At 36.3% G+C, this 24,532-nt stretch overlaps 1 protein-coding gene across 1 annotated transcript; it reads left to right on the top strand.

Moving 5' to 3' along the window:
* Positions 1–950: 950 nt before the first annotated feature.
* Positions 951–23,859, top strand: ano2a (anoctamin 2a). Its single transcript, XM_028028341.1, has 29 exons — positions 951–1,053; positions 3,313–3,432; positions 5,820–5,989; positions 6,125–6,430; positions 7,895–7,990; positions 8,686–8,858; positions 9,102–9,156; positions 10,050–10,101; positions 10,395–10,450; positions 11,751–11,798; positions 12,025–12,089; positions 12,441–12,575; positions 12,674–12,834; positions 14,641–14,723; positions 15,138–15,149; positions 15,389–15,463; positions 15,562–15,618; positions 16,106–16,180; positions 16,931–17,132; positions 17,392–17,503; positions 17,585–17,642; positions 18,454–18,554; positions 18,979–19,142; positions 19,252–19,404; positions 19,623–19,675; positions 20,423–20,601; positions 20,798–20,903; positions 22,023–22,572; positions 22,663–23,859. The coding sequence occupies exons 3-29, from the start codon at positions 5,861–5,863 to the stop codon at positions 23,313–23,315; spliced, it is 3,909 nt and encodes a 1,302-aa protein (XP_027884142.1). The 5' UTR covers positions 951–1,053; positions 3,313–3,432; positions 5,820–5,860; the 3' UTR covers positions 23,316–23,859.
* The last annotated feature ends 673 nt before the right edge of the window (positions 23,860–24,532 follow it).

Here is a 24,532-nt window from a genome sequence, read left to right as displayed (position 1 = left end):
ACAAAGCCTACACATGGAATGGGAGAACATGCAAACTTCATGCAGAAAGAAGCTAATATTGCAGACCAGGACAGTGCTACCAACTAAGCTACTGTACAGTCCTGTCTGTAGTATTATTTTTACTTAAGATGATTTTAATTTGGTCAAATAAACATCCCAACACAGAAGTGGTAAAGGCTTACTGCAATCTTCAAACTGAAGTTTTTACATTCAAATATATTGTACTTCCAATCACATTTAGAAACCCTGGTGAAGTTGTGTAAAAGGTTTTCTAATAAATGTTATAGTGGTGTTATCTCTCACTGAAATATTTAGAAAAGTACAGCAAATGGTAACTAGTTGCCATAACAAAAGCTTTGTTGGTCATGCCATCACAAATGTAGACATGCAGAGTTTTGGTGAGCCCTACTAGGACTTTTACTTGAAACCTATGCTTTAAACAGATGAGTCTAATAAAGTCTGGCTGTAGAAAAGCAACTCCTGGTCACTGTTAAGTACATTAAAGGATGGACAATGATGTGGACTTGTGTTGGAATAGTCAAATGTAACCCTCTCTATCCTTCTTAAATGAAGTAGAAGAATAACTGCTGACCTTTTGGTTAAAAGGGGCTATAAAATAGTTATTAGCAACAGAGCTAACAATTAATGATAGATAGATAGATAGATAGATAGATAGATAGATAGATAGATAGATAGATAGATAGATAGATAGATAGATAGATAGATAGATAGATAGATAGATAGATAGATAGATAGATAGATAGATAGATAGATAGATAGATAGATAGATAGATAGAAGCGGAGGTAGAGTCTGATCACCTGTAAGCTCTTCTTTCCCTGCTGCTTCACATACACACATCATGGCTCAGTAATATGCCCCACACCTTCCTTCTTCTCTGCGTGGACTGCTCGGGGAATTAGCCGCCCTGTTCGCGCGCAATAAGCCAGTGGTTGCGAGAGCGCGCGCGGATTGTCCACCATCTCAACGCTTCGGGCGGTGCCATGTCTTAACATTTATCCCCCTAACAAACAACTGTTTTCGCCTGGATACTGGTGAGTTTTCTGTTTACTTTTCTTTGATATTAGGTGCGTTTAAAATTTCCCCTTGCATCTTTTGGAGTTTATACGTCCTATGGTGCTCTAGCAGTGTCATCTTACATATACATAATTTTCTTTAATATGACAAATATTTACTCAGCCAGAAGGATACATAAAGATAATCCAGGGTTTATAATGTTTACTAAATGCTGCCTCCAAAGCGGTGTAACGGAGTGCTAAGGGTGTTTTTTTCCCCTTTTCATCCATCCATATGTGCGTACAACTGTTGCTTTTAATTAATCACATAGCCTGATAAGCAGTGCGAAACATCTACCTTGGGATTAATTAGCCAAGGTGGAAATTATGTAATGTGGAGCATAGGCCTAACTGTTATTTTGTCAAACTTCTCAAAAACCTAATTTAAAAGTGAATGTAGTTTCTATCAAACTCTACATACATGCTTTAGTATTATTGCTATGGCATAATGCAATGATACATGTCAATGTATTTTAAATAGGATGTGTAATCTGCTTTGAATTGGTGATGCATGGTTGTCAGTGTGAGGGTGCAGTCCAGCCTCTGATTGCGCTGACTGCAGGTTTACAAGCTTTTAAGCCTCGCACTGAGGCGCACACGCAGTGGCGCACTCTTCTCTGTGTCTTCTCCAAAATAAACAGGGGGCAGAATAAAATTTGCAAAGAAACCCCAAAAAACTGAACGCAATTTGAACCTTTTATACACTAAAAAGCCAAGGGGAAATGTCAGGAGGATCGCAGCAGGGGCAGACCAATAATTTATGGGGACCTCAGAAAAATTCATTTTGGGTCCCACATGCTGCTAAAACTATCACAAATTTTAGAATCAATGTGAAGTTTAACATTTAATTACAAAAATCAAAAGCAAAGGAGGGACAAATACTCAATCTGGTGTTCAAGTAAACATCTACAACTGGCATGAATTGTGACTGAGACAATTGGGCATCTGAGACAAAAGCGTCAGCAGTTACTAAGTTAGCACTAAAGTAGGTCTTTGTTAACAAAACTCACCTTTTAAGAAAAAAATTCACCGAGGTGTAAATCTAAAAAGAGTTTCCAATCTGGAAAAAAAGTAAGTTTAGCATGACACCTTGTTTTCTTAAGAATTTAATGTGACATGATGTACATCATCAGTGTTATGAGTCCTAGAAGCAATAAGAGCATCAATGCCTGAAGGAATTGTATTTTAATTTCTGGGTCAATCACCTCTGCTCTCCAAGAAGGAATGTGTGGTAGATGGGTTAAACACACATTTATCTCGCTCTCTCATTCTCTCTCTTTCTGTCTCTCTAGCTCTCTCTTTTTTAAAACAGCATGATTTGCTTTTAAATTCATTCAACATTCTTTAATATCAAAATGCATTGAATTGTCAGACCTATTTCTGTACCACAATGAGAAAGCAACCTAAATATGTGTAAAAAATAATGTCTCATACAATTTCTACTAAAACAGGGTGAAAAAAGTAAATGTATGAACACAGAATTGATATTTACAGATATTGTTTTGAAACGGTAGCAATAATCCAAATGCAAAACTCCTACCAGGTGGTCAAAATAATACTTTTGATAAAATAAACTCATCATTGAATTTATCTCTGAATTTTAAATTCTATGGGCATAAAGCATAGTTTAAGAATATAGATCTACAGAAAGCAATAAAAACAAACATTCTAGAAAAAAAGGCATAAATTACTTAAATCAGAAAGCATAGCGATAGAACAGTATCAATACAAAACTGCAGTTCACAAAGATACTACATGCCAAATGTTTAAAGTAACTAAATGAAAGAAAAAAAAATTAAACTAAAACAAAGCAGAAAACTGAGATACTTCATCAAAATAACTCCCAGTCCATTGTTTCTACTGGAAGCTAAAGCAATCATATCCAGAGCCTCCATTGGACTCCTTGTGGAAAATGAATGAATGCATGATCTTCTCCCACCTAAGAGTCTGCATGCTAACATTGGGTCTCAACAACACAAGTTGAAACAGACCGAATCACAAGCAGTCAGGTTTAAAACCCCTTTCTGCAACCATCTCAGTGTGCTGAGGTGTAAAGGGTTGAACCTGAAGAGATAAATAATCTCCACTTGCATCTTGGCACTGCGCTTCCTAATGCTTGGTTAACTGAGATTATGAGGTAAGTGGCTGCACATGTGTAGAAGGATTGACAGGTAAAGCAATGTGCTTACTGTCAACATGCAGTTTGGTTGATTGTTGTTGTGTTTACATGTCTCACAGCTTTCCCTGGTTTCTCAAAAGGACGGACGGATTATGTTCAGGCCTGGCCTGGGACCATTAAGTGTGTGGATAACTGAGTATTGTCAGATTGTAGTCTCTTCTCACCATCAATTATTTTAAGTAAGTGTCTCTGCAGACCTCATAATTTTTGACTGAAAATTCTACCTTTGAGTTTGTGGAATTTCTTGGTTTCAGTTCCAACACACAGGACAGCACATATTTATGTTAACATTGTTTAAAAAAATTTAAAAATCACTTCACCGTTAAAAGACATTTAAAATAATCTAATTTTGTGATGTGAAATATGCAAAGCCACTGTGATAATGCTAGTCTTTAGAGATTCACCGATCAGATTTTGTACTGATCAATACCGATTTTGACATAACCATTTTCCCCCCTAAGCACTTAAAGACATGAAAGAGGAAATAAATGTGTTGCAGTTTATTTGATAGACCTAGCATTTCAAGTTCGACAAAAACAAATTACTTACAAGATAGTCCCCATTAATGCACCAAAGCAAATATCCATAAGCCTTAATTGATATCTCCAATAAGATTGAATAAAGTAAATCAGATTTTGACGAATCTATTATAGACTGAAAATGGTAGGAGTTCTTTGATTTGATACAATGGTAAATAGGAGTACAGAAATGTATATTGTTCAGTGCTTTACCAATTAGAGCTTATTGACAAAAAATGGCTCATTAATTGGTTCATCCCTTCTAGTCTTATTAATACATCACACTATGTTTAGATCATCTCCATTCATGTTGAGAGCTTTTTTAAGACCTTTCTCATTTGCACCATGTGAATAGACTGTAAAAGTCTTTAAATAATTAATAAAAGAAAGTATACTGAATTGCTGCTCTGAATTAGAATACACTGTCATTCAAACATTAAGATATGTCTAGTGTTACAGTAAGTTGGATTTTTAAAAATATTTGAGAAACTGGGAATTTTTGTCTTTTTTTGTGTGCCATGTTGAACCATGCTTAATGTTTTATTTTGGTAGAATTAAATCTAGGGATTTCCATCTGCTTCTCATAGTGTAATGCTTAAGAATTTCTGAGCGTATTTTATTCTTTGCAGAATGAGCCCACTGACCAAATTACCCCAGCAGATTGAAGCTGTGCTGTCTGGGTTTCATTCTGCTGCACTGCTTAATCTGACTCTGCGGCTTCCAATTAGTGAAAGACATGGGCAGGACAGATTAAATTTGCTTAAGTTTTTATGGCTGCCTAAACAGACTTCCACTGTGTATTGTGTCATAAAACCTCCAGTGGTCATTTTTGATAGGTCATTTTTGTTATTGCTTTTCTATTGGGTTTTTTTTTCAGAAAGAAATGAAACCCAATACCCTTAATATCACTGAAACAAACTGTTAATCAAGAACATATCTTCATACATCCCAAACCAGAATGAAAAGGATCCAAAAATGTTTTCAATAATGAGTGGCTACATAGCTCTTGTTTATCATTCCAAAACTGGTTTAGGTATGCTTAATTTGAATGTTCCTAGTAGGCCAGTGTAGATGGTGCAGTGTCTAAACCGTCTACACTGAATGGTGTAGATGGTGTAGATAAGACTGATTCCCTTTAGAAGACCTTTACCCTTTTTTGGATAAACAGTTCATTCTATTTTAAAGGGATTTAGATCAGGTCGTTTTTACAAGATTATCCAAAAGAAGGGATCTTCTTCAAGAGTATAACATTTTCAAAGTTATTCTTTTGGAAAATGTATTTATCTGAGTGAATTTGTGAGCAGAAGGCTTTTTCTTTTTAAGGACACTCATTATTGCACAGGCGAAGACCCTGAGTTGAGAGGGATGGTCACTTAAATCTTCGCTTCACAAACAAACACGTTTCAGCAGCTCTGGACATTCTGAAGCTTTATTTTTACACTGAAGGACGTGTAGAACACATCTACAACAGTTTAACCTTGTCATGGCATTCCTGGGTTTTTTCTCATCCACAAATGGCATTTCCATTTGGTGCTCCAGTGCAATGTGTAAATGGACAGGTTTGTGGTATGTGAGGATCAGTGACTTTCAAATGAGATTTTTTGTTTATTCTTCCTGGCCTTTTATTACTATTACTACTTTATGATTTTTGGACTTCAGTCAGTGTCATTAAGGGCCTTAATTTGGGTGGAAGCCATCTGTGTTTTCATGATTCAAAGACAAAAAGCATTTTGCTATTGCCTTCTGGAGGGTCATAAGATGTTGAGGGAGTGACAGAAAGTGAAAGGAATGTGTACATTCAGATTTTTACTATAAGCATTTTTATTGTTTTGAAGTGGCTCTGAACTGAATCTGACAAAGAGTTTGTGGGGGAGCTTAAGATTAAAGTGCTGGCAAGGAGGACTAGACTTCAAGCTCATCTCCAAAAGTAGAAATGGCCAAAAAAAAAAACATTTATCAGCAATAATAAAAGGTGTGGACGGTTTTAATACCGCTAAAGACTTTTTTAAGCTCAAAGAAAAACAAAAAGCTTTTTTTCTTTCCTTCAGAGGGATGAAACGGAAAAGGGCATATATCCTTCACCAAAGCAATGAGTGAGTCATCATCCTTCCACTCAGCAAAGCTTGTGTCACTGGCGCGATCTCTGTCTGGGTTTGGACTTGATGCTGCCAATGGAGGACCTGTCAACCTCCCTGACAGCAGTGAGCCCCCGCCACCGGTAAGATTACTGCTGAGGATAAATCTTTAACAGATTGTCTTTCCTTTTAAAAAATGGTTTCACTTTTTTTTCTCCTATTTCTAGATTACATGCTTTAGTAATCATAACCTAAATATTTGCTTGTTTGTTTGTTAGGAGTCTGGCATTGATCTTGGACCTGGACTTTTTTTTGCTGATGGCAAGAGGAAAGTGGACTACATACTTTGTTACAAATACAAAAAGAGGCGTAGCTCTAAGCCCCGATTGTCCATTTCTTCCAATGGAAATTTGCCAATAATTCTACCGGTTCGACTGGAAGCAGAAGCAGAATCTGGGGAGGCAGGTGGAGCAGGAGGGGATGCGGAAGACTCAAAGCTTACTGAGGAGGAGAAAGCTCTGATGAGGGAGGAGTTTGAAGCAGGTCTGCTGGAGGCTGGACTACAGATTGAACGTGACAAAGAAGTAGGTAACCATATATCCTTACACTGATAACAGACCATCTTGTTGCATATTGTTTCCTTGTATTTCCAGCATGTTTATGTGAATGCATTTTTCCTCTTTCTGAAGGAAAGTTTGTGATTTATGTGTCAGTCTGCACACCATTTGCTCATGCATTAAATCAGCTGCTGTTTTGGTTGCAGATTAAAAACACTGTCTGTAAGCAACTTGAGCCAAGGGCTGGATTACAAGACCTTCTTAGAGAGTGATTCACTATTGAGAAGTGTGTTTGCTGGACGAGAGTTACATTTGAGGGTTTATTTAGGATTCCTGAATGTGGTTACAAAGATTGTACATAATAAACAATATATTTGACAACAAGTACTTAATGGATACCAAATCAGATATTATTTGAATAAATAGGTGTTACATTTTATATAGTCTATAACCTCTGAAACAAAGAATGTTTTTCCTATTTTATCTATTGTTAAAATATTGTCAATATACAATCAGCATCTACAGTGCAGTGAAGACATTTTACACAGATGTCTTATGTTTTTTGCTCTTAGTGTTCTCTCTGATCAAACAAAAATTCTCTGGTATAAAAAAAACATATACATTTTTATTTGTTATAGGAAAAAGCTATCTAAACCTGTCCTTTGTGAAAATAGTATATATTTTGAGGTCTGGATTTCTTAACTAAGCCATCTCAATTCCTTCATTCTTTTTTTGGCCACTCTGTTTTAGATTTGCTGCTATGCTTTAGGATCATTGTTACAATTGACTTTTAGCTTGAAATATTAGACAGGTGGTCTCTTCTTTGACCTTAATATACTATGGTAAACAGAGAGTTTTTGGTCGACTTAATGACTGTACCCAAAACCTACAACTGCAAAGAAGCCTAATTTATCTCTTTCCTGGATGCTTCACAGTAGATATAAAGTATTTGAACTGATAATCAGTATTTATTTTTATTTTTTTCAAAGAATAGCACAACTTGTTATAATCAGATATCTTAAATTTGGATTCAGGTGTCTAAAGAATGATCTTCAAGAAGTCTTTCAGTTATCTTGGCTGCAAATTTGCAGACCTACATACTATCTGAGCTCCATAAATTCTGCAATTGAGATATACAACTTTTGTCATGTATTTGAGCATTGCTGGATTTGACCCTGGGTCAAATTTCCAGAGACGTTGAGTAGTGTAAAGATTAGCAGCTGTTCTTAATGTTTTGTCACTCGTGAATAGTCTCTCTTACTGAGAAAGATTAACTTCAAATTGTTTTCCAGATTAATGGAAAGATACAATCCACTCTTTCAGGTTATTCTTGATGTTTCTCCTTTTTGGCATTGTAATTTACTCCAGATCAGATTGTTATGATGACTTGACAAAAGCAATGTTTTTTGGTACTGAATTAGGCTCATTATGAGTCAACATGGCTTTTCACATTTGTTTTTACCCCATTTTCATGTGTGTCTTAATGTGTAGAAGTTAAATGGCATTAGCTTCATTCGACTGCACATCCCATGGTCAATTCTCAGTCGTGAGGCAGAGTTACAGAAGATCAAGGTAGCTGTGAAAAAGGTACGTCTGTTTTCCTCTCCTAATGGTGAAAATATTAGGTTTATTCAGCACTTTTGGGCCATTTGCAGAGCCTCACTTTGAGGAAGAGGTATATAGACTGTTAAGCCATAATATTTTGACCACTGTGAAGAAAAGGGAGCAACACCTTGCAGCTTGCTTAATTGTAATTCTACTGAGAAAGCCAGTATTCTGACTTGGAAAAATATAATTTTGACACCTAACTCAGCATACATATTTGAAGATAACTGGTCACCATTGGTAGAAATAGTTGGTAATCAGGCTGCATGATATTAGGAAATCTTGTAATTGGAAAATTTGGAGGTGACTGAACAATATATGCCTATTTTATTCTTTCCTGTCTTTGGTGCTTCTTGCACTCTGGGACCTTTGGCACTTTGGACAATGTCATTTGTGTTTGGTGTGAGGCTCTGTCGCACTGGATAAATATTAAATCAGAATTTAAAATGCAACTTCATAACAACTGGAATATATTAGCCAACAATTCTGGCAGTCCAAACAGTCCTTCGCGATATAAATACACTGCTATATAATTGGACAATATATCAGGCACTTTAGTTGGAAACAAAAATTTATATGTTGATAATGTTACAGCTAGAGTATCTACTTTTTAGGGAACTATTAAATCTAGTTGATTGGCAGTGGTCAAAGGTTTTTCATTTGTTTCTTTTGAACAGAAATGTGAATTGCGGAAAAGGACAGGCATTGCTGGAATGTGGGATACTGTCATCTCCCAACTAAACAGACCATTTCAGCCTGATGTCCCTGACAACGACATCCACAAAGACTCACAGTCACGTGTCAATTTCAAAACTCTCAAACACTCATTCATCAGAGATAAGCTCCACCTGTGAGTACATGAGCAAGCTCTTTGCATGACTTGATGTGTCTTAGATGTGATTTGATATAACTATGCTGATTTAGTTATATCAGCATAGTTATATATGCTGATATATGCTAACATCAAAATCTCTCAATGGTCTTTTGCTTTCTTTGCCACATTGTCCATAATTTCCAAATGCCAAATCTAAATTAAATATATATTTCTACTTCAACCGATAGCTGATGTTTGTAATGTTGTAATTTCTTGCAGGTATGACATCAAGTCAACAGCAACTTTATTTGACAACGCAACACGGAGCAGAATAGTGAGTCTATGAGATGATTTCTCCCAACTGTTGTCTTATGTAATAGTCTTTACTTTCCTTGAAAGAAGAGGTTACTTTCCGGGAACTTATCAAGAAAGCCTGTATTTACATGGCATTTGCCAAGGAGTGTTTTCATACTTACTTGTTACTTATATAGAGCCTACAAGGTACAATAGGGAACTGGGATTTAGACTGCTGTTTTTTGACATAACGTTCCTGGAACCTTTAAGGGACATATAAAGTACTTTCATAATATTCATGTAATACAGTAAGTTTCATGTAATATTCATGAGACTTACTGTATCAGGAACCTTTCATAAAACAACAAGGTACTATTATAAAATTTACCATGTACTTCACTGAACTTTTCTGAAGTTACCAAGTTCTTTCTGGAACTTTTAGAGATTTTTGGGGGGCAATTTTGTAATGAGCATTTCCACAACTTGCTAGCTACTTTCATGGAATTTACAAGATATTTTCTGTAATTTTCATTGGTCTTATCAAGTACTTTACAGAACCTGGGTCAGTTCCTTGCAAGCTCCACAAAACTTTCTGAAACAAAGGTTTCAGAAAGCAAATTAGTTATCAGAAACTAACAAAATTCCAGATAAGCTTCTATGAAAGTTCCATGAAAGTAATCGAAAATACCTGGTGAGTTCTAGAAAAACTTTTTTTTTAGCAATAATCAGTTAAGTAGCTGAATGTTAAATTAAAATGCTGGTAAGTATTTGGAAAGTTCCATGAAAGGACCTGGTGATCTTTGGAAACTATCTAGTAAGTTTTATGAGGTTAACCAGCAAAGTCAAGGAAAAGTCAGTGGAAAGCAACCCCTAAGTTCTAGGAATTTTTTAAATTTATTTTAAATAGGTAACTAATGTTATGTCTGCTTCTAGGTTGCTGAAATTATTTCACGCACTACCTGCACACGCACTTGCCAAACCACAGGTGAGTGGATTTGGTGGCTCTCCGAGTTGTCGTGGGAATGCAATTCATTAAACAAACACAGTCAAAAATAGCTTTTTCATGTTGTAAAGGTAATGGTTAAAAATCTTTAAACTCCAAATTATTTTATTGGCCATAAACCAGCAAAAAAACAGGCACTATGGTGTCAGACTGTGTCAAGATATGCTTCAAGTGCAGGCACCCTAAAACAATTTTTAGAAATGTTACATGTGTTCCTTGTTTATTCCCAGTGGTCTCAAAACAGAATTTGTGTTCCTCTGTTTTTGTGTCATAAGGCATCAGCTCATTACTGGCTCGAGGTGTTTACATTTCTGCCTTCCCACTGCATGATGTAAGTACAACTGAAACCTGAATTAAGCAACTTTTCTTTGTTTTGTTTTTTCCACATGAAGCTGTTTCTCAGCAAATGTTACCTCTACCTTAATGTTAATTACATAAACAGTGGACCAATTGGGCATAGGGATCCCAACAGCCTGAAAATTAGCTATTTGACTCTCTGTTTTAGTAGTTCAAACACCTAATTTACCTCAGTGTGCATTAATACACACAAGGAAATCGCCTTAGGACTACTGCAGAAGCTAATGTCTACAGTCTTTCCTTATTTCCATTTTTGGGGTACAGTCAATCAGCAGCAAGGAAATTGAATGGTGCTCCTGGATTGGCTGCTTTGGTAACCACACTCAAAAAAATAACTCTTTGGATTAACATAAAAAAATCATGGAAAGGATTTTCACCTGATTACATTGCTTGATTTCAGCACTATGTAATTCTGTTACTCCAATTTAAAGTAAATGTGTTCAACTCAATTTATTACGGTTATTAAAATTTAAAGCAAACATGTTTGCTCAACTTAACTTTTAAGGTTGATTCAACTCATTTACTATAGTTGGACCCAATGTAATTTAACAAAGCCAGCCCAAATAATTTGCAATGTTTTGAACCAAATAATGGCCTTTACTTGACTAAGATGAATGCAAATTTAGTTGAAACCAAATTATTTTACAGTGGTACCTTCACACTACTTAATTAAGTTGATCCAACTCATGAAAATAAAGTTAGCTCAACAAACATGCTTCATGCTGAAAGAAAGCTATTTAATCTTGTGGAAATTCTTTCCATGATTGAATTATGTTAATTCAAAGACATTCTTTTAAGTGTTATTAAATTAAGTGTTTTAAGACAGCACTGGCTGATAGGGTAGAAAGAACACTTAACAATTAGAAAAGGTACAACAGAACTGTATTTTCAAAATTGTTATCCATTTTCTTTTACATGTGCAGTGCAGGCACTTTACAACAAAAGGAAACTCTTGCCACATGGCAACCCATTTGAACATGCATTTAAGCTAGTTTAAATTAATAGTTTAAACAAAACCTTTAAAGTCAGTGTTTAATTAGTAACAAGAAACTTCAAAATAGATCAGCCTACCACAGTGTTTAAGTGCCAATAATGCCCTGCAGAGAAAAACAAATAATACAGAACAAAAAACAGCTGAGTTGAACTTTGATGTTGGAGGTATAGGTGTATGATGTACTGTGGATAAGCAGGGGTCTACTATGGTGTGTTTAATGATCAACAAAATTTGCTACATTATATGCATGAGATAAAACTGTAGTCCTGCTTTTCTTTAGGGTCCATTCACACGGAGAGGAACAAAAGATCAACGAAATGAAAGACAGGTGTGTAACAGTGGTAATGGTGTTTTCTTCCTTAAAATGTCTACAGATAAATTGGTAGATTATATTCTTTAGACCCCGTCAAGATAAAAATACAGTGTCACTCTTTTAATACATTACAATAGGGTACTAAGAGACAATCATTAGCTTTTTGGTTTTTTTAACTGGACCTAATTCCAGACATAAATGAGTACATTAACCCTGTATGATATATGTCTTTGTTGTTTAGCTGCTTCATGAAGAGTGGGCCAACTATGGAGTCATGTTCAAATATCAGCCTGTTGACCTGATCAGGTGACAAGATCTTTTAGCAAATTACGATTTGTTTTCAGCAATTAGTTTTGACTGCTGTTTGCAGAATGCTTGTGATGAAATACAATCACAGTATTACAGAAAGCGTATATTTCTAAATGTCCCTGATTATTACTGTATATTAAGATGATTTAAGTCTCAATGACAAATTATGCCTTATGATAGGCTCAGTTACATTCCAGTGAAGATATTGTTAGATTTATATTTAATACATTTTAAGTTTATTTATTGTTTGATGTTGGCTATAAGAATGATTTGTAGCTTTTCCTATCAACATAAGTTGAATCCTGCTGATGAAGGCAGCTGATTTATCTTCTGTCTCCATGTTTACAGGAAGTACTTTGGAGAGCAAATTGGGTTATATTTTGCCTGGCTGGGTGTTTATACTCAGCTTCTCATTCCACCCTCTGTGCTGGGCATCATTGTCTTCCTGTATGGCATACTTACCGTAGATACCAATGTGCCAAGGTAGGCAAACACTTATCTATGCTCATCAAAACTAATCACTCTAATCAAAGAGAGAGAGAAGTAACAAACTTTGCTATGTGTTTCTACTCATATTTCAGTCAGGAGACATGTGATGACAACCTGAATATCACAATGTGTCCACTGTGTGATGCCATGTGTGATTACTGGCGTCTGAGTTCAGTATGCTCATTGGCTCGAGCCTCATACCTGTTCGACAATGGAGCTACTGTTCTCTTTGCTATTTTCATGTCCCTTTGGGGTAACTATATACACCAACTACACACTTCACTCTGAATGTTTTAAAAAGCAGCACACAACTACTCTAACAACTAGCCAAACAAAGACAGGAAGACTTCAATTCATTATTTGATCAAGATTGCTAAAGACACTTGAATGAGAATAATTTTTACAGTTCATTATTTGAAAAGCACCCAGGACAGAAAATGTCTGCTCCCTTTAGTTTTATGTTGGCTGGAAACCAGAGAGAAGGTGTTAAGTGGATAATCTAATTACTCTTCACCACTGCATAGACACGCAGGGTGAAACACTACAGTAGTGTACATATACTGCTCTGGAAAAAATGAAGAGCCCACTGCACTGAAACATAGTTATTCCACCAAATATTGATTTCTGAACTCTTCATGAGTTAAAACATTAGTATTGATATTTCAAAATGAATGCGAATTTGTTTTCTTTGCATTATTTGAGGTCTGAAAGCAGTGCATTTTTTACATTATTTTGACCATTTCTCATTTTCTGCTATTAAATACAAAATTTAACATGTTGTTAGTAGTTAATAGAATAAAAGAATAATGTTCATTTTACTCAAACATATACCTATAAAAAGTAAAATCTGAGCAACTTATCATTTTAAGTGGTCTCCTATTTTTTCCAAAGCTGTATATTAATCAATAGTGGGCAAAATGTATGTCTTGCTGGGAATTTATCTTCTTAATGCCAATACTTTAGCATGTAGTTCAGTGTCTTGTCTGCATCATATGGTCTCCATGTTGAGATTTTTTGTTACATCATGCTCTTAGTTGCATCAGTCTAATTTTGATCCAATGATTGTGAGGCTCTCTGTGAAAACTTGCTACTGTCTGCAGAGGAAGAACATATAGAATATATGTTAAATAAATTGTTCTGCAAAGTTTTTTTTCTTTACTTTACTGTTAGTTCAAGAGATTTTGTCAGATCATATTTAACATTAGAACCACAAATATTACATATAACTCCTTAATCTATTTCACCTTTTGTACCATTGCATCCACAAACTTTAAAGCATTTTTTAGGAATTTCATGGGATAGACACAAAAAGAAGTATAGATGCATTTAAAAACAGGTCAATCCTGAAAGAAAAATGAGACAGGAAAAGAGGTACACTTCTAGCATAAGTTAGATCAAACCAAGTTTGTTTATTGGAGTGGCCCAGGCAAAGTCCAGCCCTCTGTTTAGGTGAGAATCTGTGGTAAGACTTGAAATTTGCTGTTTAAAGAAACCCTCCATCCACTATAATTGGAAAAGAAGAGCTGGAGAAAATGTTTTGTCTCTGGATGTGCAAAGCTAGTAGAGACACACTCTAAATGTTTGCAGTTTTTATATCTGTAAATTGTGGTTCTAGAGTATTGACTTCTGGAGTAAAGAAATATTGAACATGCAACACTTTTCAAATAGTCATTTGTAAAATAAAACTGTATGTTCATTTTCCATCCATGGCCATGCTTTGCCTTGTGTTGTACTATCATAAAATCCTAATAGAAAACATTGACATTTGTGGTTGTAACATGACAAAATGTAATGTACCATATAAATGATATAAAAATAGCATGTCTTAAAGTAAGAAACTATAATTTCTAATTAGGTTTTAAGTAAGTAGATTTATTCACCTAGTTTTGTTTACTTGTTTCTTCTCTTAACTTAAGAGAATAACTTGTCTTCTAATGTTTTTTGAAAACACCATTCCAGTGAGATGTTTATAAGCTTCCCATTCTGTTTGCTTGATGTAAATGACAAAATTATTTTTGTCTCTTTCTAAAAATTATTCTATGTGCATATTGTCCTGCAGCTGCATGTTTTCTTGAGCACTGGAAAAGGAGACAGATGTGTCTGAAACATTCGTGGGACCTTACAAGCTTGGAACATGAAGAGGTAATGAATTTCCTCAAGAAAACCCTTTTGTGGACACATATGTAGACACAAAAGATTTTTATTTATAAATTTATTGTGTCACATAAGAATGAATTATCATACCTGTGTTTCTGCACTGGAGTTTGTAAAAGAGGAAGCCAGTAATGCCTACAGTGATCATTTTATGGCCCAATCCATGCACAAAAGGAATACTGGTTTTCCTGGAAGGTCTCATTAGTACTTGACCTTTAAATTCCTCTAACAATCCAAAATGCTTGCTGCCAGACAGTTACCCTGTGAAGCACAGTAATGGGATTGGTCCTGGCCTTTAAGGACAGTTGGGGGATAAAATGACACAGCAAGGTCGCAGGACAAACAATCCTAAACTAAGGCGACTGTTCTCTCTGTGTTTCATGTGTCTCCTGATGCCTGAAGGAGCGAGTTCAGGTAGGGAACTTTGTATTAGAAAGTTAAAAAAAAAACAGAACGGCATAGATTTTAGAAAAACAAGACAAAAAACAAGATAATCACTGAAAATGTGGATAAACAGAAAATAAAACTACAGTATATGCACGTGTTATGGAATGGCAAAACAGTGTGTAGAAATGCTCAGAAATTGCAAAATGTAAATCCCCAAGATATGGTGGTTGTATTTTAAAGTGCATGTTTTTGGATGTGTACTGCAGGATGAACTGAGACCTGAATATGAAGAAGCTCTTCAGGAGAAGAAAGCTAAATTGAAAGCACAAGCTAAAAAGAAGGTAAGTCTACATGTAAGTGTTCAGATCTCTGTTCAGTTTTTAATTCTTAAGGCAAATTTTGTTTGTTAACAGCAATTTTTTTATATCCTCTGTGTTAGTTGACTCAAGCTGGAGAAAGTGTGGATGGAGAAACCGATCAAATGCTGGCCTCCCAGGTACCATTATACTGTACATTAAATAGACGGACCCTTTTCATGAAGCACATACATACATACATAAATTACCTATTTATATTAATATTGCTCAACTGTGAAATGTAGCTTTTGTTATTGAGACAAACAGTACTGTTTGTTTACATTGTTAGTGTCAAAATAAAGCTACTGTGAACTAATTCTGCTTGCATGACATTATGTATGTACATAATGAACTTCCCTTTCTGCACTGTGTGGGGTTGGGTCCAAAGAAGATTAGCTGCCTGAGATTAGCCCAGATTACTGACAGAGACATAAAGAGGAGGAGGGAATGGAGGAAGGGGAGGAGATTTCTGTCCTTTCCGATGGCAAACATGCACCTCCCCAGTGTTAACATTGTGTGTCTGTGCAGAACAAACAGCCAATCACAGACTCTGATGCAATGTGAAGGATGCGTCTGAAACCATTGTTTTTCTGTGCATCCACGTAACATGTACCTTTGCCTTGACAGCCAGATCCCGAGTCCTTGGACATTGAGGATCACCTGTCAGGTTACGTCATCAATGTGTCCACCTTGCTGCTGCTGGTACTGCACTCAGACTCTCTTCATGTTCTCACTTTTCCATTTGCCATCTGTCTCTTTGTCAATCCTCTAGTTAATCTTTTGATTAACAGAAGGATGAGGTGGATTAACAGACAGAGAGTCATTATGGTTATTTTTCATGACGTCGCAGGTAGTTCACAAAATTCAGTTGTTTTATTTTTCTCAGTTCTGTCAATCTCTATTGGTTTGTCTGCATAACATTTTAGATTTCTCCAAATTCATCTATATATGGGGTCTTTCAAGGTTAGGTCAGCCAGTATTTGGTAGCTTCCAAGGAATTACCCTTTCTTAAAATCTTTACATTTATTTAACCTATATTTTACTGAGATAAAAAAAAAAATCTCTATCAAGATTAAAAACCAATCTTTTAAGGGAGTCCTAGCCAAGAGGCAGCAACAAATACACTGTATACAAGTGATAGACATGGTTTTTTTAAATCTTTCTCTGGGACTTTGCTTTATTGTAATTTCATTTTAGTATCTAAACAGATCTTTAAATAATATTGGCTTTTATTGGGTAAAATATGCTCCTTATCTCTTTGGATTAACCAATGGCATTTTCCACTAATAATCAGTGGAGTCATTTATTTTTTGATTCTCTCAAAAAAACCTCTTTGACAGATTACAAGAAAGTCTGGCTCCTTCTTCAAAGGAAGAAGTTTCCTTCTGAATTTTTCCTATAACTTTTGCACAACACAGAATAAACATTTATTTTGTTTTATTTCTTTGTTAGATTTTTGTCACCTTCTCTGCAGTGTTTGGAGTGGTAGTTTATCGCATCTGCATGTTAAGTGTGTGGTCCATGAACCCTGATCCGGAAGCCAAGGCCAGTGTGAGGATGACAGTCACCACCACAGGCATCATCCTCAACATGCTGGTTGTTCTGGTATTAGAAGAGGTCTATGGCGCAATCGCTGTGTGGCTGACTGAGCTTGGTAATGTGTTTAATGCTGTTATAGAGTAACCACTAATCAAGGATGGTTAATAATTCACAATGATTTCCCTGTGGGGCATTTGTTTAAAAGGAGACAGATGAGAGGAATGAATCAAGCACTAATTGTGTAGCAATTAGTCAACATATTTCAACAGTTTTAGGAAATTTAGTGTAATAGTTATATTTTATAAGTTTATTATACAATTAGTGTTGATTGTTGTGTTGATATATTGCTAATTGTTTTGTCATATTTCCAACAGAACTTCCAAAGACAGAGGAAGAGTTTGAAGAAAGGTTAATCTTTAAGTCTTTCTTTCTGAAATCCATGAACGCCTTTGCCCCTATTTTCTATGTTGCCTTCTTCAAGGGCAGGTGTGTTTCACCTTTTTTTTCACAATGATCTGCTTTAGACCTTAAGTCCTATTCAGCTAACCTGGTCCTGTCTTCATACAGGTTTGCTGGGCGGCCCGGTGATTATGTTTACGTGTTTGGAGACTATAGAATGGAGGAGGTAGGTATAGCTTTGCATGTAGCTGTTTTAGGATTTTTGGAGACAAATATTGGTACATTCTCACAAAACAGGAATTCTGTTGTAAAGTAACAGTAAAACCCAAAACATGCTTGGCATACATTTGAAAAAGTTTTCATTTTATAAATTTAACCTTTTTTGTTTAGAAAATTGTATAACTTTTAAATATTGTTTAAAAATTACACGAAATTTTAATTGAATTTGTAAACTTAAGTGAGGTTATTATTGGCTTTAATCTATTGTGTATCTGTTGTGTCAATTATGTACTTACATATGCAAATTTAATTAAATTACACTTACGCAGCAATTTTCTACACATCTGATTCTGTGGTATACATAATATTTTCAGTAAGCTTTTCTATGGAGCTACAATGTAAAGTGCTTGCCAACAACCAAGACTTTGCTTCTGTAGCAAAATAATTACAGGTGTAGAAAAAAGAGGTACATTTACTGGTTAAAAATAAAGTCTATTTAGACACTGTGGTTTAAACAGTCATGATGAAATACATGATGGAAAAATGGAAAAAATTTTCTTTTTGATGTTATGACAGTTCATTGTAAATACATTGACAAGTAGGAAAGGGGCAGGACATTATAAGATGTATCTTCTACCTGCTCCTTTTCGAACAGAAAAATTTTGCATGTCACATGGGCATAATAATTTGTTTCATATTTTATTTCTTAAGTTGTTTCATTCCATTTATTTATTTTATTTTCTTTTTGATTGTTTTAAAGTCTGTTCGAAATAAATAAATAAACAGTCATGATGAAAGTATGTATTTGTTCTCCACAGTGCGCTCCTCCAGGTTGCCTCATTGAGCTATGTATCCAGCTCAGCATGATTATGCTCGGAAAACAGCTCATTCAAAACAACGTCTTTGAGATTCTTATCCCGTACGTATACACCAGTGTCTTCTAATACCGTGTTTATTTTTGTAATAGCTTAATAACCAATGGTTAAATTAAAACACAGTTCACAAGATATTTAAACTATTTCTGAGGGGGCTGTGAAGCTCGTCTCAGTTCACCTTTTTTTCCTATAACTTCCTGTAGACATTTCAGAATTTACGAGTTCTGTTGTAGTTCTGAAAAAAAAGAGTTCATATTCCACTAAAATTAGGTAATCAACCATTGTTATCAAAACTTTGGGTCACACAGCCTATTTACAATTCTTGTTAAATTCATATGTTTAAACAAGTATAAAACTTAAAATAATTAGCATTATGCTTTCATTTACGCCTTAGCATCCTGACTATTGTGAAAATTTTATTTTTTAATTTTAATTTCGTCTTTGTCCTATTTATGCTCACTTTGTTAGTAAAATGAAAAAGATGTACCGAACTATACAAGAAGAAAAAGGAAAGAAAAGAGCGGCAGAGAATGAGGAGAATGAAACAGAAGAGATAAGACCAAAACAACAGTTTGACAAAGATTTTGCTCTGGAACCATTTGAGGGTGTTAGTCCAGAGTACATGGAGATGAGTGAGTATAATTTAGTCTCTTTTCGAGTCTTTTATACACTGATTCTCCCAAAATCACAGCAGCACAATAATTTTAATCATGCATACTTGTGTCTCAATACTTCACGCAGTTATCCAGTATGGATTTGTCTCTCTATTTGTGGCTTCCTTCCCACTGGCACCTGCATTTGCTCTGCTCAACAACGTCATTGAGATTCGGCTGGATGCTGCAAAATTTGTCACCGAGATCCGGCGACCGGATGCAGTCAGGTGTAAAGACATAGGTACAGAATCATTTTACATCAGGACCTATCTTCTTTCAGTCTCTATAAATGTGTAGAAATAATGTGTAGTACATTGTATTCACTTATTTGTCTTTTTTTTTTCATGCTGAACTTGCACATCTTTTTCATACCACAAAAACCCACTACAATCATACACACTCATGAATGGACACTCTTCTCTTTCTTTGTCTGTCTCTTTATATTCATGCTGTTCTCAGGGATTTGGTACAACATTCTGTGTGGAATCAGCAAGTTCTCTGTCATTACCAATGTAAGTCTGCATGTGTCTGTTCTGACTCTCTGTCTGTGACCTATCATCAATGGTTTATTTTACATGTTTATTTACATACATTTTTAGGATGAAAACTAGCAGACGTATTTACACTCTAAACCAAGCTCCCTAATATGTGTCTGATTTTGAAAAAAGGAATAATACATGTCCCTTCTTTAAAAAAATGGAAATGTAGATGTTTTCCTTGCTGTAGATTTTAGTTGATAATAGTATGTCTCGAGCAAAATTCAGTTTCTTGTTTATTCTGATCGCCATTCAAAAATCGTAAGATGGCATCTGCCAGAACAAAAACAACTTCAAACTTGTTAATTTGGACTTGGCATAGAGAGCAATACATAACATGCTAAATGATGAAAGACATTATTTTCTGACTTATTTTCATCTGGATAGTCTTGATGTCCTCCAACATTAAAGACCTTACAAAGAGATCACAGTGGAGATATTTTCTAAATAGCATACTGGACAAGATTTCACCATGAACTAGGGAGCTTTTTCCTTCAATGGGAAAAAGGACTCTTTAGGTAGATTCTCTGTTGGGTGTGTGGAGATTTTACATCGCACAGTGCTCTTAACTGAGGGCTCTCATAGGTGGTTGTTATATGACATCTCTCAAAGCCCAAAATTGAATTGGTATTGGATTCCTCATTTGAAAAATAAAATTCAGATCATTATGTTTCAGCCAAAACTGCAGCGTGCCAAACCTTTCCTCCATGTTTATCTTTAAAGGCATTCGTCATCTCCTTCACATCAGAGTTTGTTCCAAGAATGGTCTACCAGTACATGTACAGTGGAAACGGCACCATGAGTGGCTACACAGAGCACTCGCTGTCTTACTTTAATGTCAGCAACTTTCCTCCTGGCACAGCACCAACCACCACACTCATCACCGGTGTCTCCATGTGCAGGTCAGAGTGATTCTCCTAACCTTGACCTACCTTGATCTTCCTTTTAATCCCTTAGCCAGAAGCTTAAGGCTTCCTTTGGGTCAAAATTTGGCAAGGATTTCAGGATCATGCTGAGAGCAAAGCATCATTACCAGAATATATTTGCATTTAGGTGCAGTGAGCTAAGATTCTTGTTTAATCCATTTTTCTCTTTTAGATACAAGGACTATAGAGATCCACCATGGGCATCAGATGCGTACACTTTCTCCAAACAGTACTGGTCTGTCCTTGCTGCTCGACTGGCTTTTGTAATATTCTTCCAGGTATCAAAAAATATTTTTGCTAAATATTTCAGTTTGAAATACTTAATATCAGAGGTCTGAGGTCATTGTCTTTTAAATTTATGAATTCATTGCCATTTATTTGATATATGGTTTTCTTAGGTGCCAGTCAGATTATTTAATAATTATCTCTTTAAACAAGGCTCCAAAAAAACAATTTCACTCTTTGTCTTTCTATTTATTCTTATATTTACTGTTAGTTTGATATTGATGGAATCAGGTGTTTAAGTATCTTTGGCACCAAGGCCAGCCTAAAGTCTGGGGAGTGATATTACTATATTGGCAGGCTTCCTTTGGGAGATTCTTTGTGTTCTTGGCAGAGATATTCCTGCTTAACCAGGTTGGAATGAGAATGTCAGTCATTTTGAGGTACCAACAAAAATGCTCTAATGGGTTCAGACACAGGACCTAACTGGGTCAATCTAGAGCTTTGACATTTTTTTTTTCATAAAGCTTCCATTTTTTTTTTTTTCCTAGCTGTATACCTCTATCTCTTTTATTACTGAGTTGGATTTGAGCAATTACTTCAAAGTAATGATGTGAAATTCCTGCTTTTCTCCAGATAAACTTATTTGAATTGTGGCCAAATGGGTAATGACTCAGTCTTTGGTCGGTTAGAACAGATCACACCAGAGGATTAATAAGGTTTAGATCTACGCTTAATTCCACTGCCGTCTGGGAAATTCCCAGCATGTGCATTTGGTGAAACTTGGCTCCTATCTGACAAATCTACGTTAATGGTGTTTGCGCAAGATTTTTGTGACCCTGGATTTTATTCTGTCTAACTCTCAGTGACCAATTAAACTAAAGATTAAGAATGGGATGAAGATAATTCATCCAGTGCTTTCTATTGCATTATGGCAGTAGAACAATTCCATGTTATGCAATGGTACACTTGTTCAAAATGAACTTTTGTGGAATTTCACTTCATAAACCAACACAAACACGTGTATAATTGAGAAGAGGAATAAAATATGTGGTTTTTGTTTTTGTTATTTTACAAATAAAAATCTGAAAACTGCAACATGCATTTCCTATCACACAGACATGACAAAAACAAAAGAAATACTGCTTGGTTTCTTCTTTTTTTTCCCCTTAAAGAACCTTGCCATGTTCCTCAGTATGCTGGTGGCTTGGATGATCCCAGATGTCCCACGGTCACTGCGGGAACAGCTGAAAAAAGAGAACATGGCATTGATGGAGTTCTTGCTTGGACAAGACCAAGAAGCATGTGCCAAAACTCTCTCCCAAAAATCCTCAAGCCCTTGTTTTCCTGCCAACATAGACATTGTAGTGGAGGAGGCACCAGAGGAGGAGGATGTGTGCCAAGTGGGGGAGAAAGAGGAAGAAGTGAGGGTTGAGATCAGTCTGGATGAACCTAACAGGTTTGATACCAACCCAGAGGTATATAAATCATTTGAAGAGGCTGAAACTAACATGGAAGATGAGCCAAAAGGTGAAGAGTGTGAGGAAACTGGTAAGGTGGAAGGTAAAGAAAAGGAAGAAAGTGGAGAAGTGGAGGAAGAGGATGAAGGAGAAAAGGAAGACAGCAGAAAGAGCAATGAAGGTCAAGTTGATGAAGCAATGGCAACTGAGGAGGAAAACTTTACTGTGGATCTGGACTCTTTCATGAGTGAGCTGGGCCTGTTAGGTAAGAGGAGAAAGCTCTGTTATTACTTGTGATTTACATGACACTTCTTATGATATATTCTGATCTGTTTCTCATCTTCTATTTGTCTAGATGAAGAGCCTTCATCAAGCATGGTTGAGAAAAAAGAGCTTTCTCGTTCAGAATCCAAGCAAAGTCAACAGAAGGACAGGGAACCTGCGTCCCATCCCTCATCCCAAAGAGGCTCATCCCAGAGTCTGAGAGGCTCCAGGCCAGACATTACAAAATCAAATGTTGAAACTCGGATGTTGACTCTAATTGCTCCACCCCCCAGAGAGCCAGACACAAGGGTAAAATCCCGCTGCTCCACCCTTCCTTCCCGCTACAGAGGTGCTGAGACTTGCTACAGCCTGCCCCGGCCCAGCCAATCCACCAGCCTCACAAAGCTCCAGCAGCAGCCCTTGCTCACTGCCCTGGTTCCTTTGGGCTCCATTTCCCCGAAACCATCCTCTCCTTTGCACAGCCCTGTGTCCCTGTCATCTCCACAAACACCGTTGACCCAACAGCCCCAAGCCTCAAGTGAACTTTTCATGCTGAAAGGCCCTCCACCTCAGCTGCCACGTTCCAGGGGCAAAACCCGCTGCTCCACTCTGCCTCCCCGGCAGAGAGCACCCGGTCCCGAGGAGGCGACCTCGGGACCGAGTCATTCCTCCAGTTGCGTGAAGCTTGGAGACCGCATTCCACCATCACCCAGTGAACTGAAGCGTAATAACACTCCAGTATAGGGAGACCAAGGAGTGGGAGCTGTAGGCTGCAAAGGGAACGGACCAGATCAGCCTCTTCTGCTTGTGCCTGAGGCTGCATCCTTCCGGCTGCCCTTCTCACCTACATACACCTGGGCTCTACAGAGGGAGCATCCAGGTCAAATGAACATAATTTAAATCCTTGTAACTTCACACGTAATACTATTTATATCATTTTTTTTATATCAAAAAGTGTTTTAGATCTGAAGAGGTCAGAGAAAAGTTCCTCAGAAACTCATTTTTTATGCCATGAAAAATAAAGACTCAATTTGTTCTATTTCTATTTTACTTCATTTTTGAAAGTTGTTTCATTTTAATCACATGCGTATCTCATAAGGCGCTGCGGTGTTGTTTGCATTTATTTTTTATTGTGATTGTTTTACACACATGCAGCAATGCTACTGTAGAGACCGGTTTAAGGTGACACCTAGAAACAAGAGCTCTGCTTGTAGCGTTTTTGTTTATTTTCAGAGATTTTGATATATAAAAGATGTGAAATTCTAATAAAACAACCACATATTTTTGATGTTTGTTCTTCATTTTGTTGTCTTTGACATTGCTTATTCTGTTTTGCACAAAAGTGTTATTCTGCACAAACGGGTTGTTTTGTTTGAAACACCAATATGACTCTTAAAAAAGAGCTTAAAAGTAACATACATTTAGCAGTTGTTTATATCGGTATCTATCTTATTAAATTAGATGTTATGACATTTACTTTAAAGTTTTGATTCAAAAACTAAAACTCATCACATAAATTCATTACTTGGGGTGATTTATTTCAGAAACTTTTTGTTAGAACTAAACCCACTTTGTGGGTTTAGTTCTAACAAATTGTGAATTTCACAGAAAATCACAATATTAAAGATGAACGAATGTCAGAAGGATTTATAATACATACATGAATGTTCATGTACTGTACAGGATGTGCACTACTAGTAAGGTAGAGCCTCCATGCACTGTAGCATGGAGGCTCTACTGAGTCTACAAGGAAGCCCAGACTTCTTAAATGGCAACCTTCGGATCGTCGGCATTGTTGAATCTCACACTTTCTTCTTGACAAAAATCCATTGTTTCTCCAAAGAAACCATACTTGGGGCAAGGTTAGACCAGCTTAATGGCCAATAAAACTAATAGAAACCATGATGATAAAGCAGGCATTGATACTTTTGGACATGTGGGCAGGTGACAAGTCGTGCTGT

The sequence above is a fragment of the Xiphophorus couchianus genome, chromosome 2, assembly GCF_001444195.1.
Source record: "Xiphophorus couchianus chromosome 2, X_couchianus-1.0, whole genome shotgun sequence".
Classification (NCBI taxonomy): Eukaryota; Metazoa; Chordata; class Actinopteri; order Cyprinodontiformes; family Poeciliidae; genus Xiphophorus; species Xiphophorus couchianus.
This window is presented reverse-complemented; position numbering and strand designations above follow the sequence as displayed.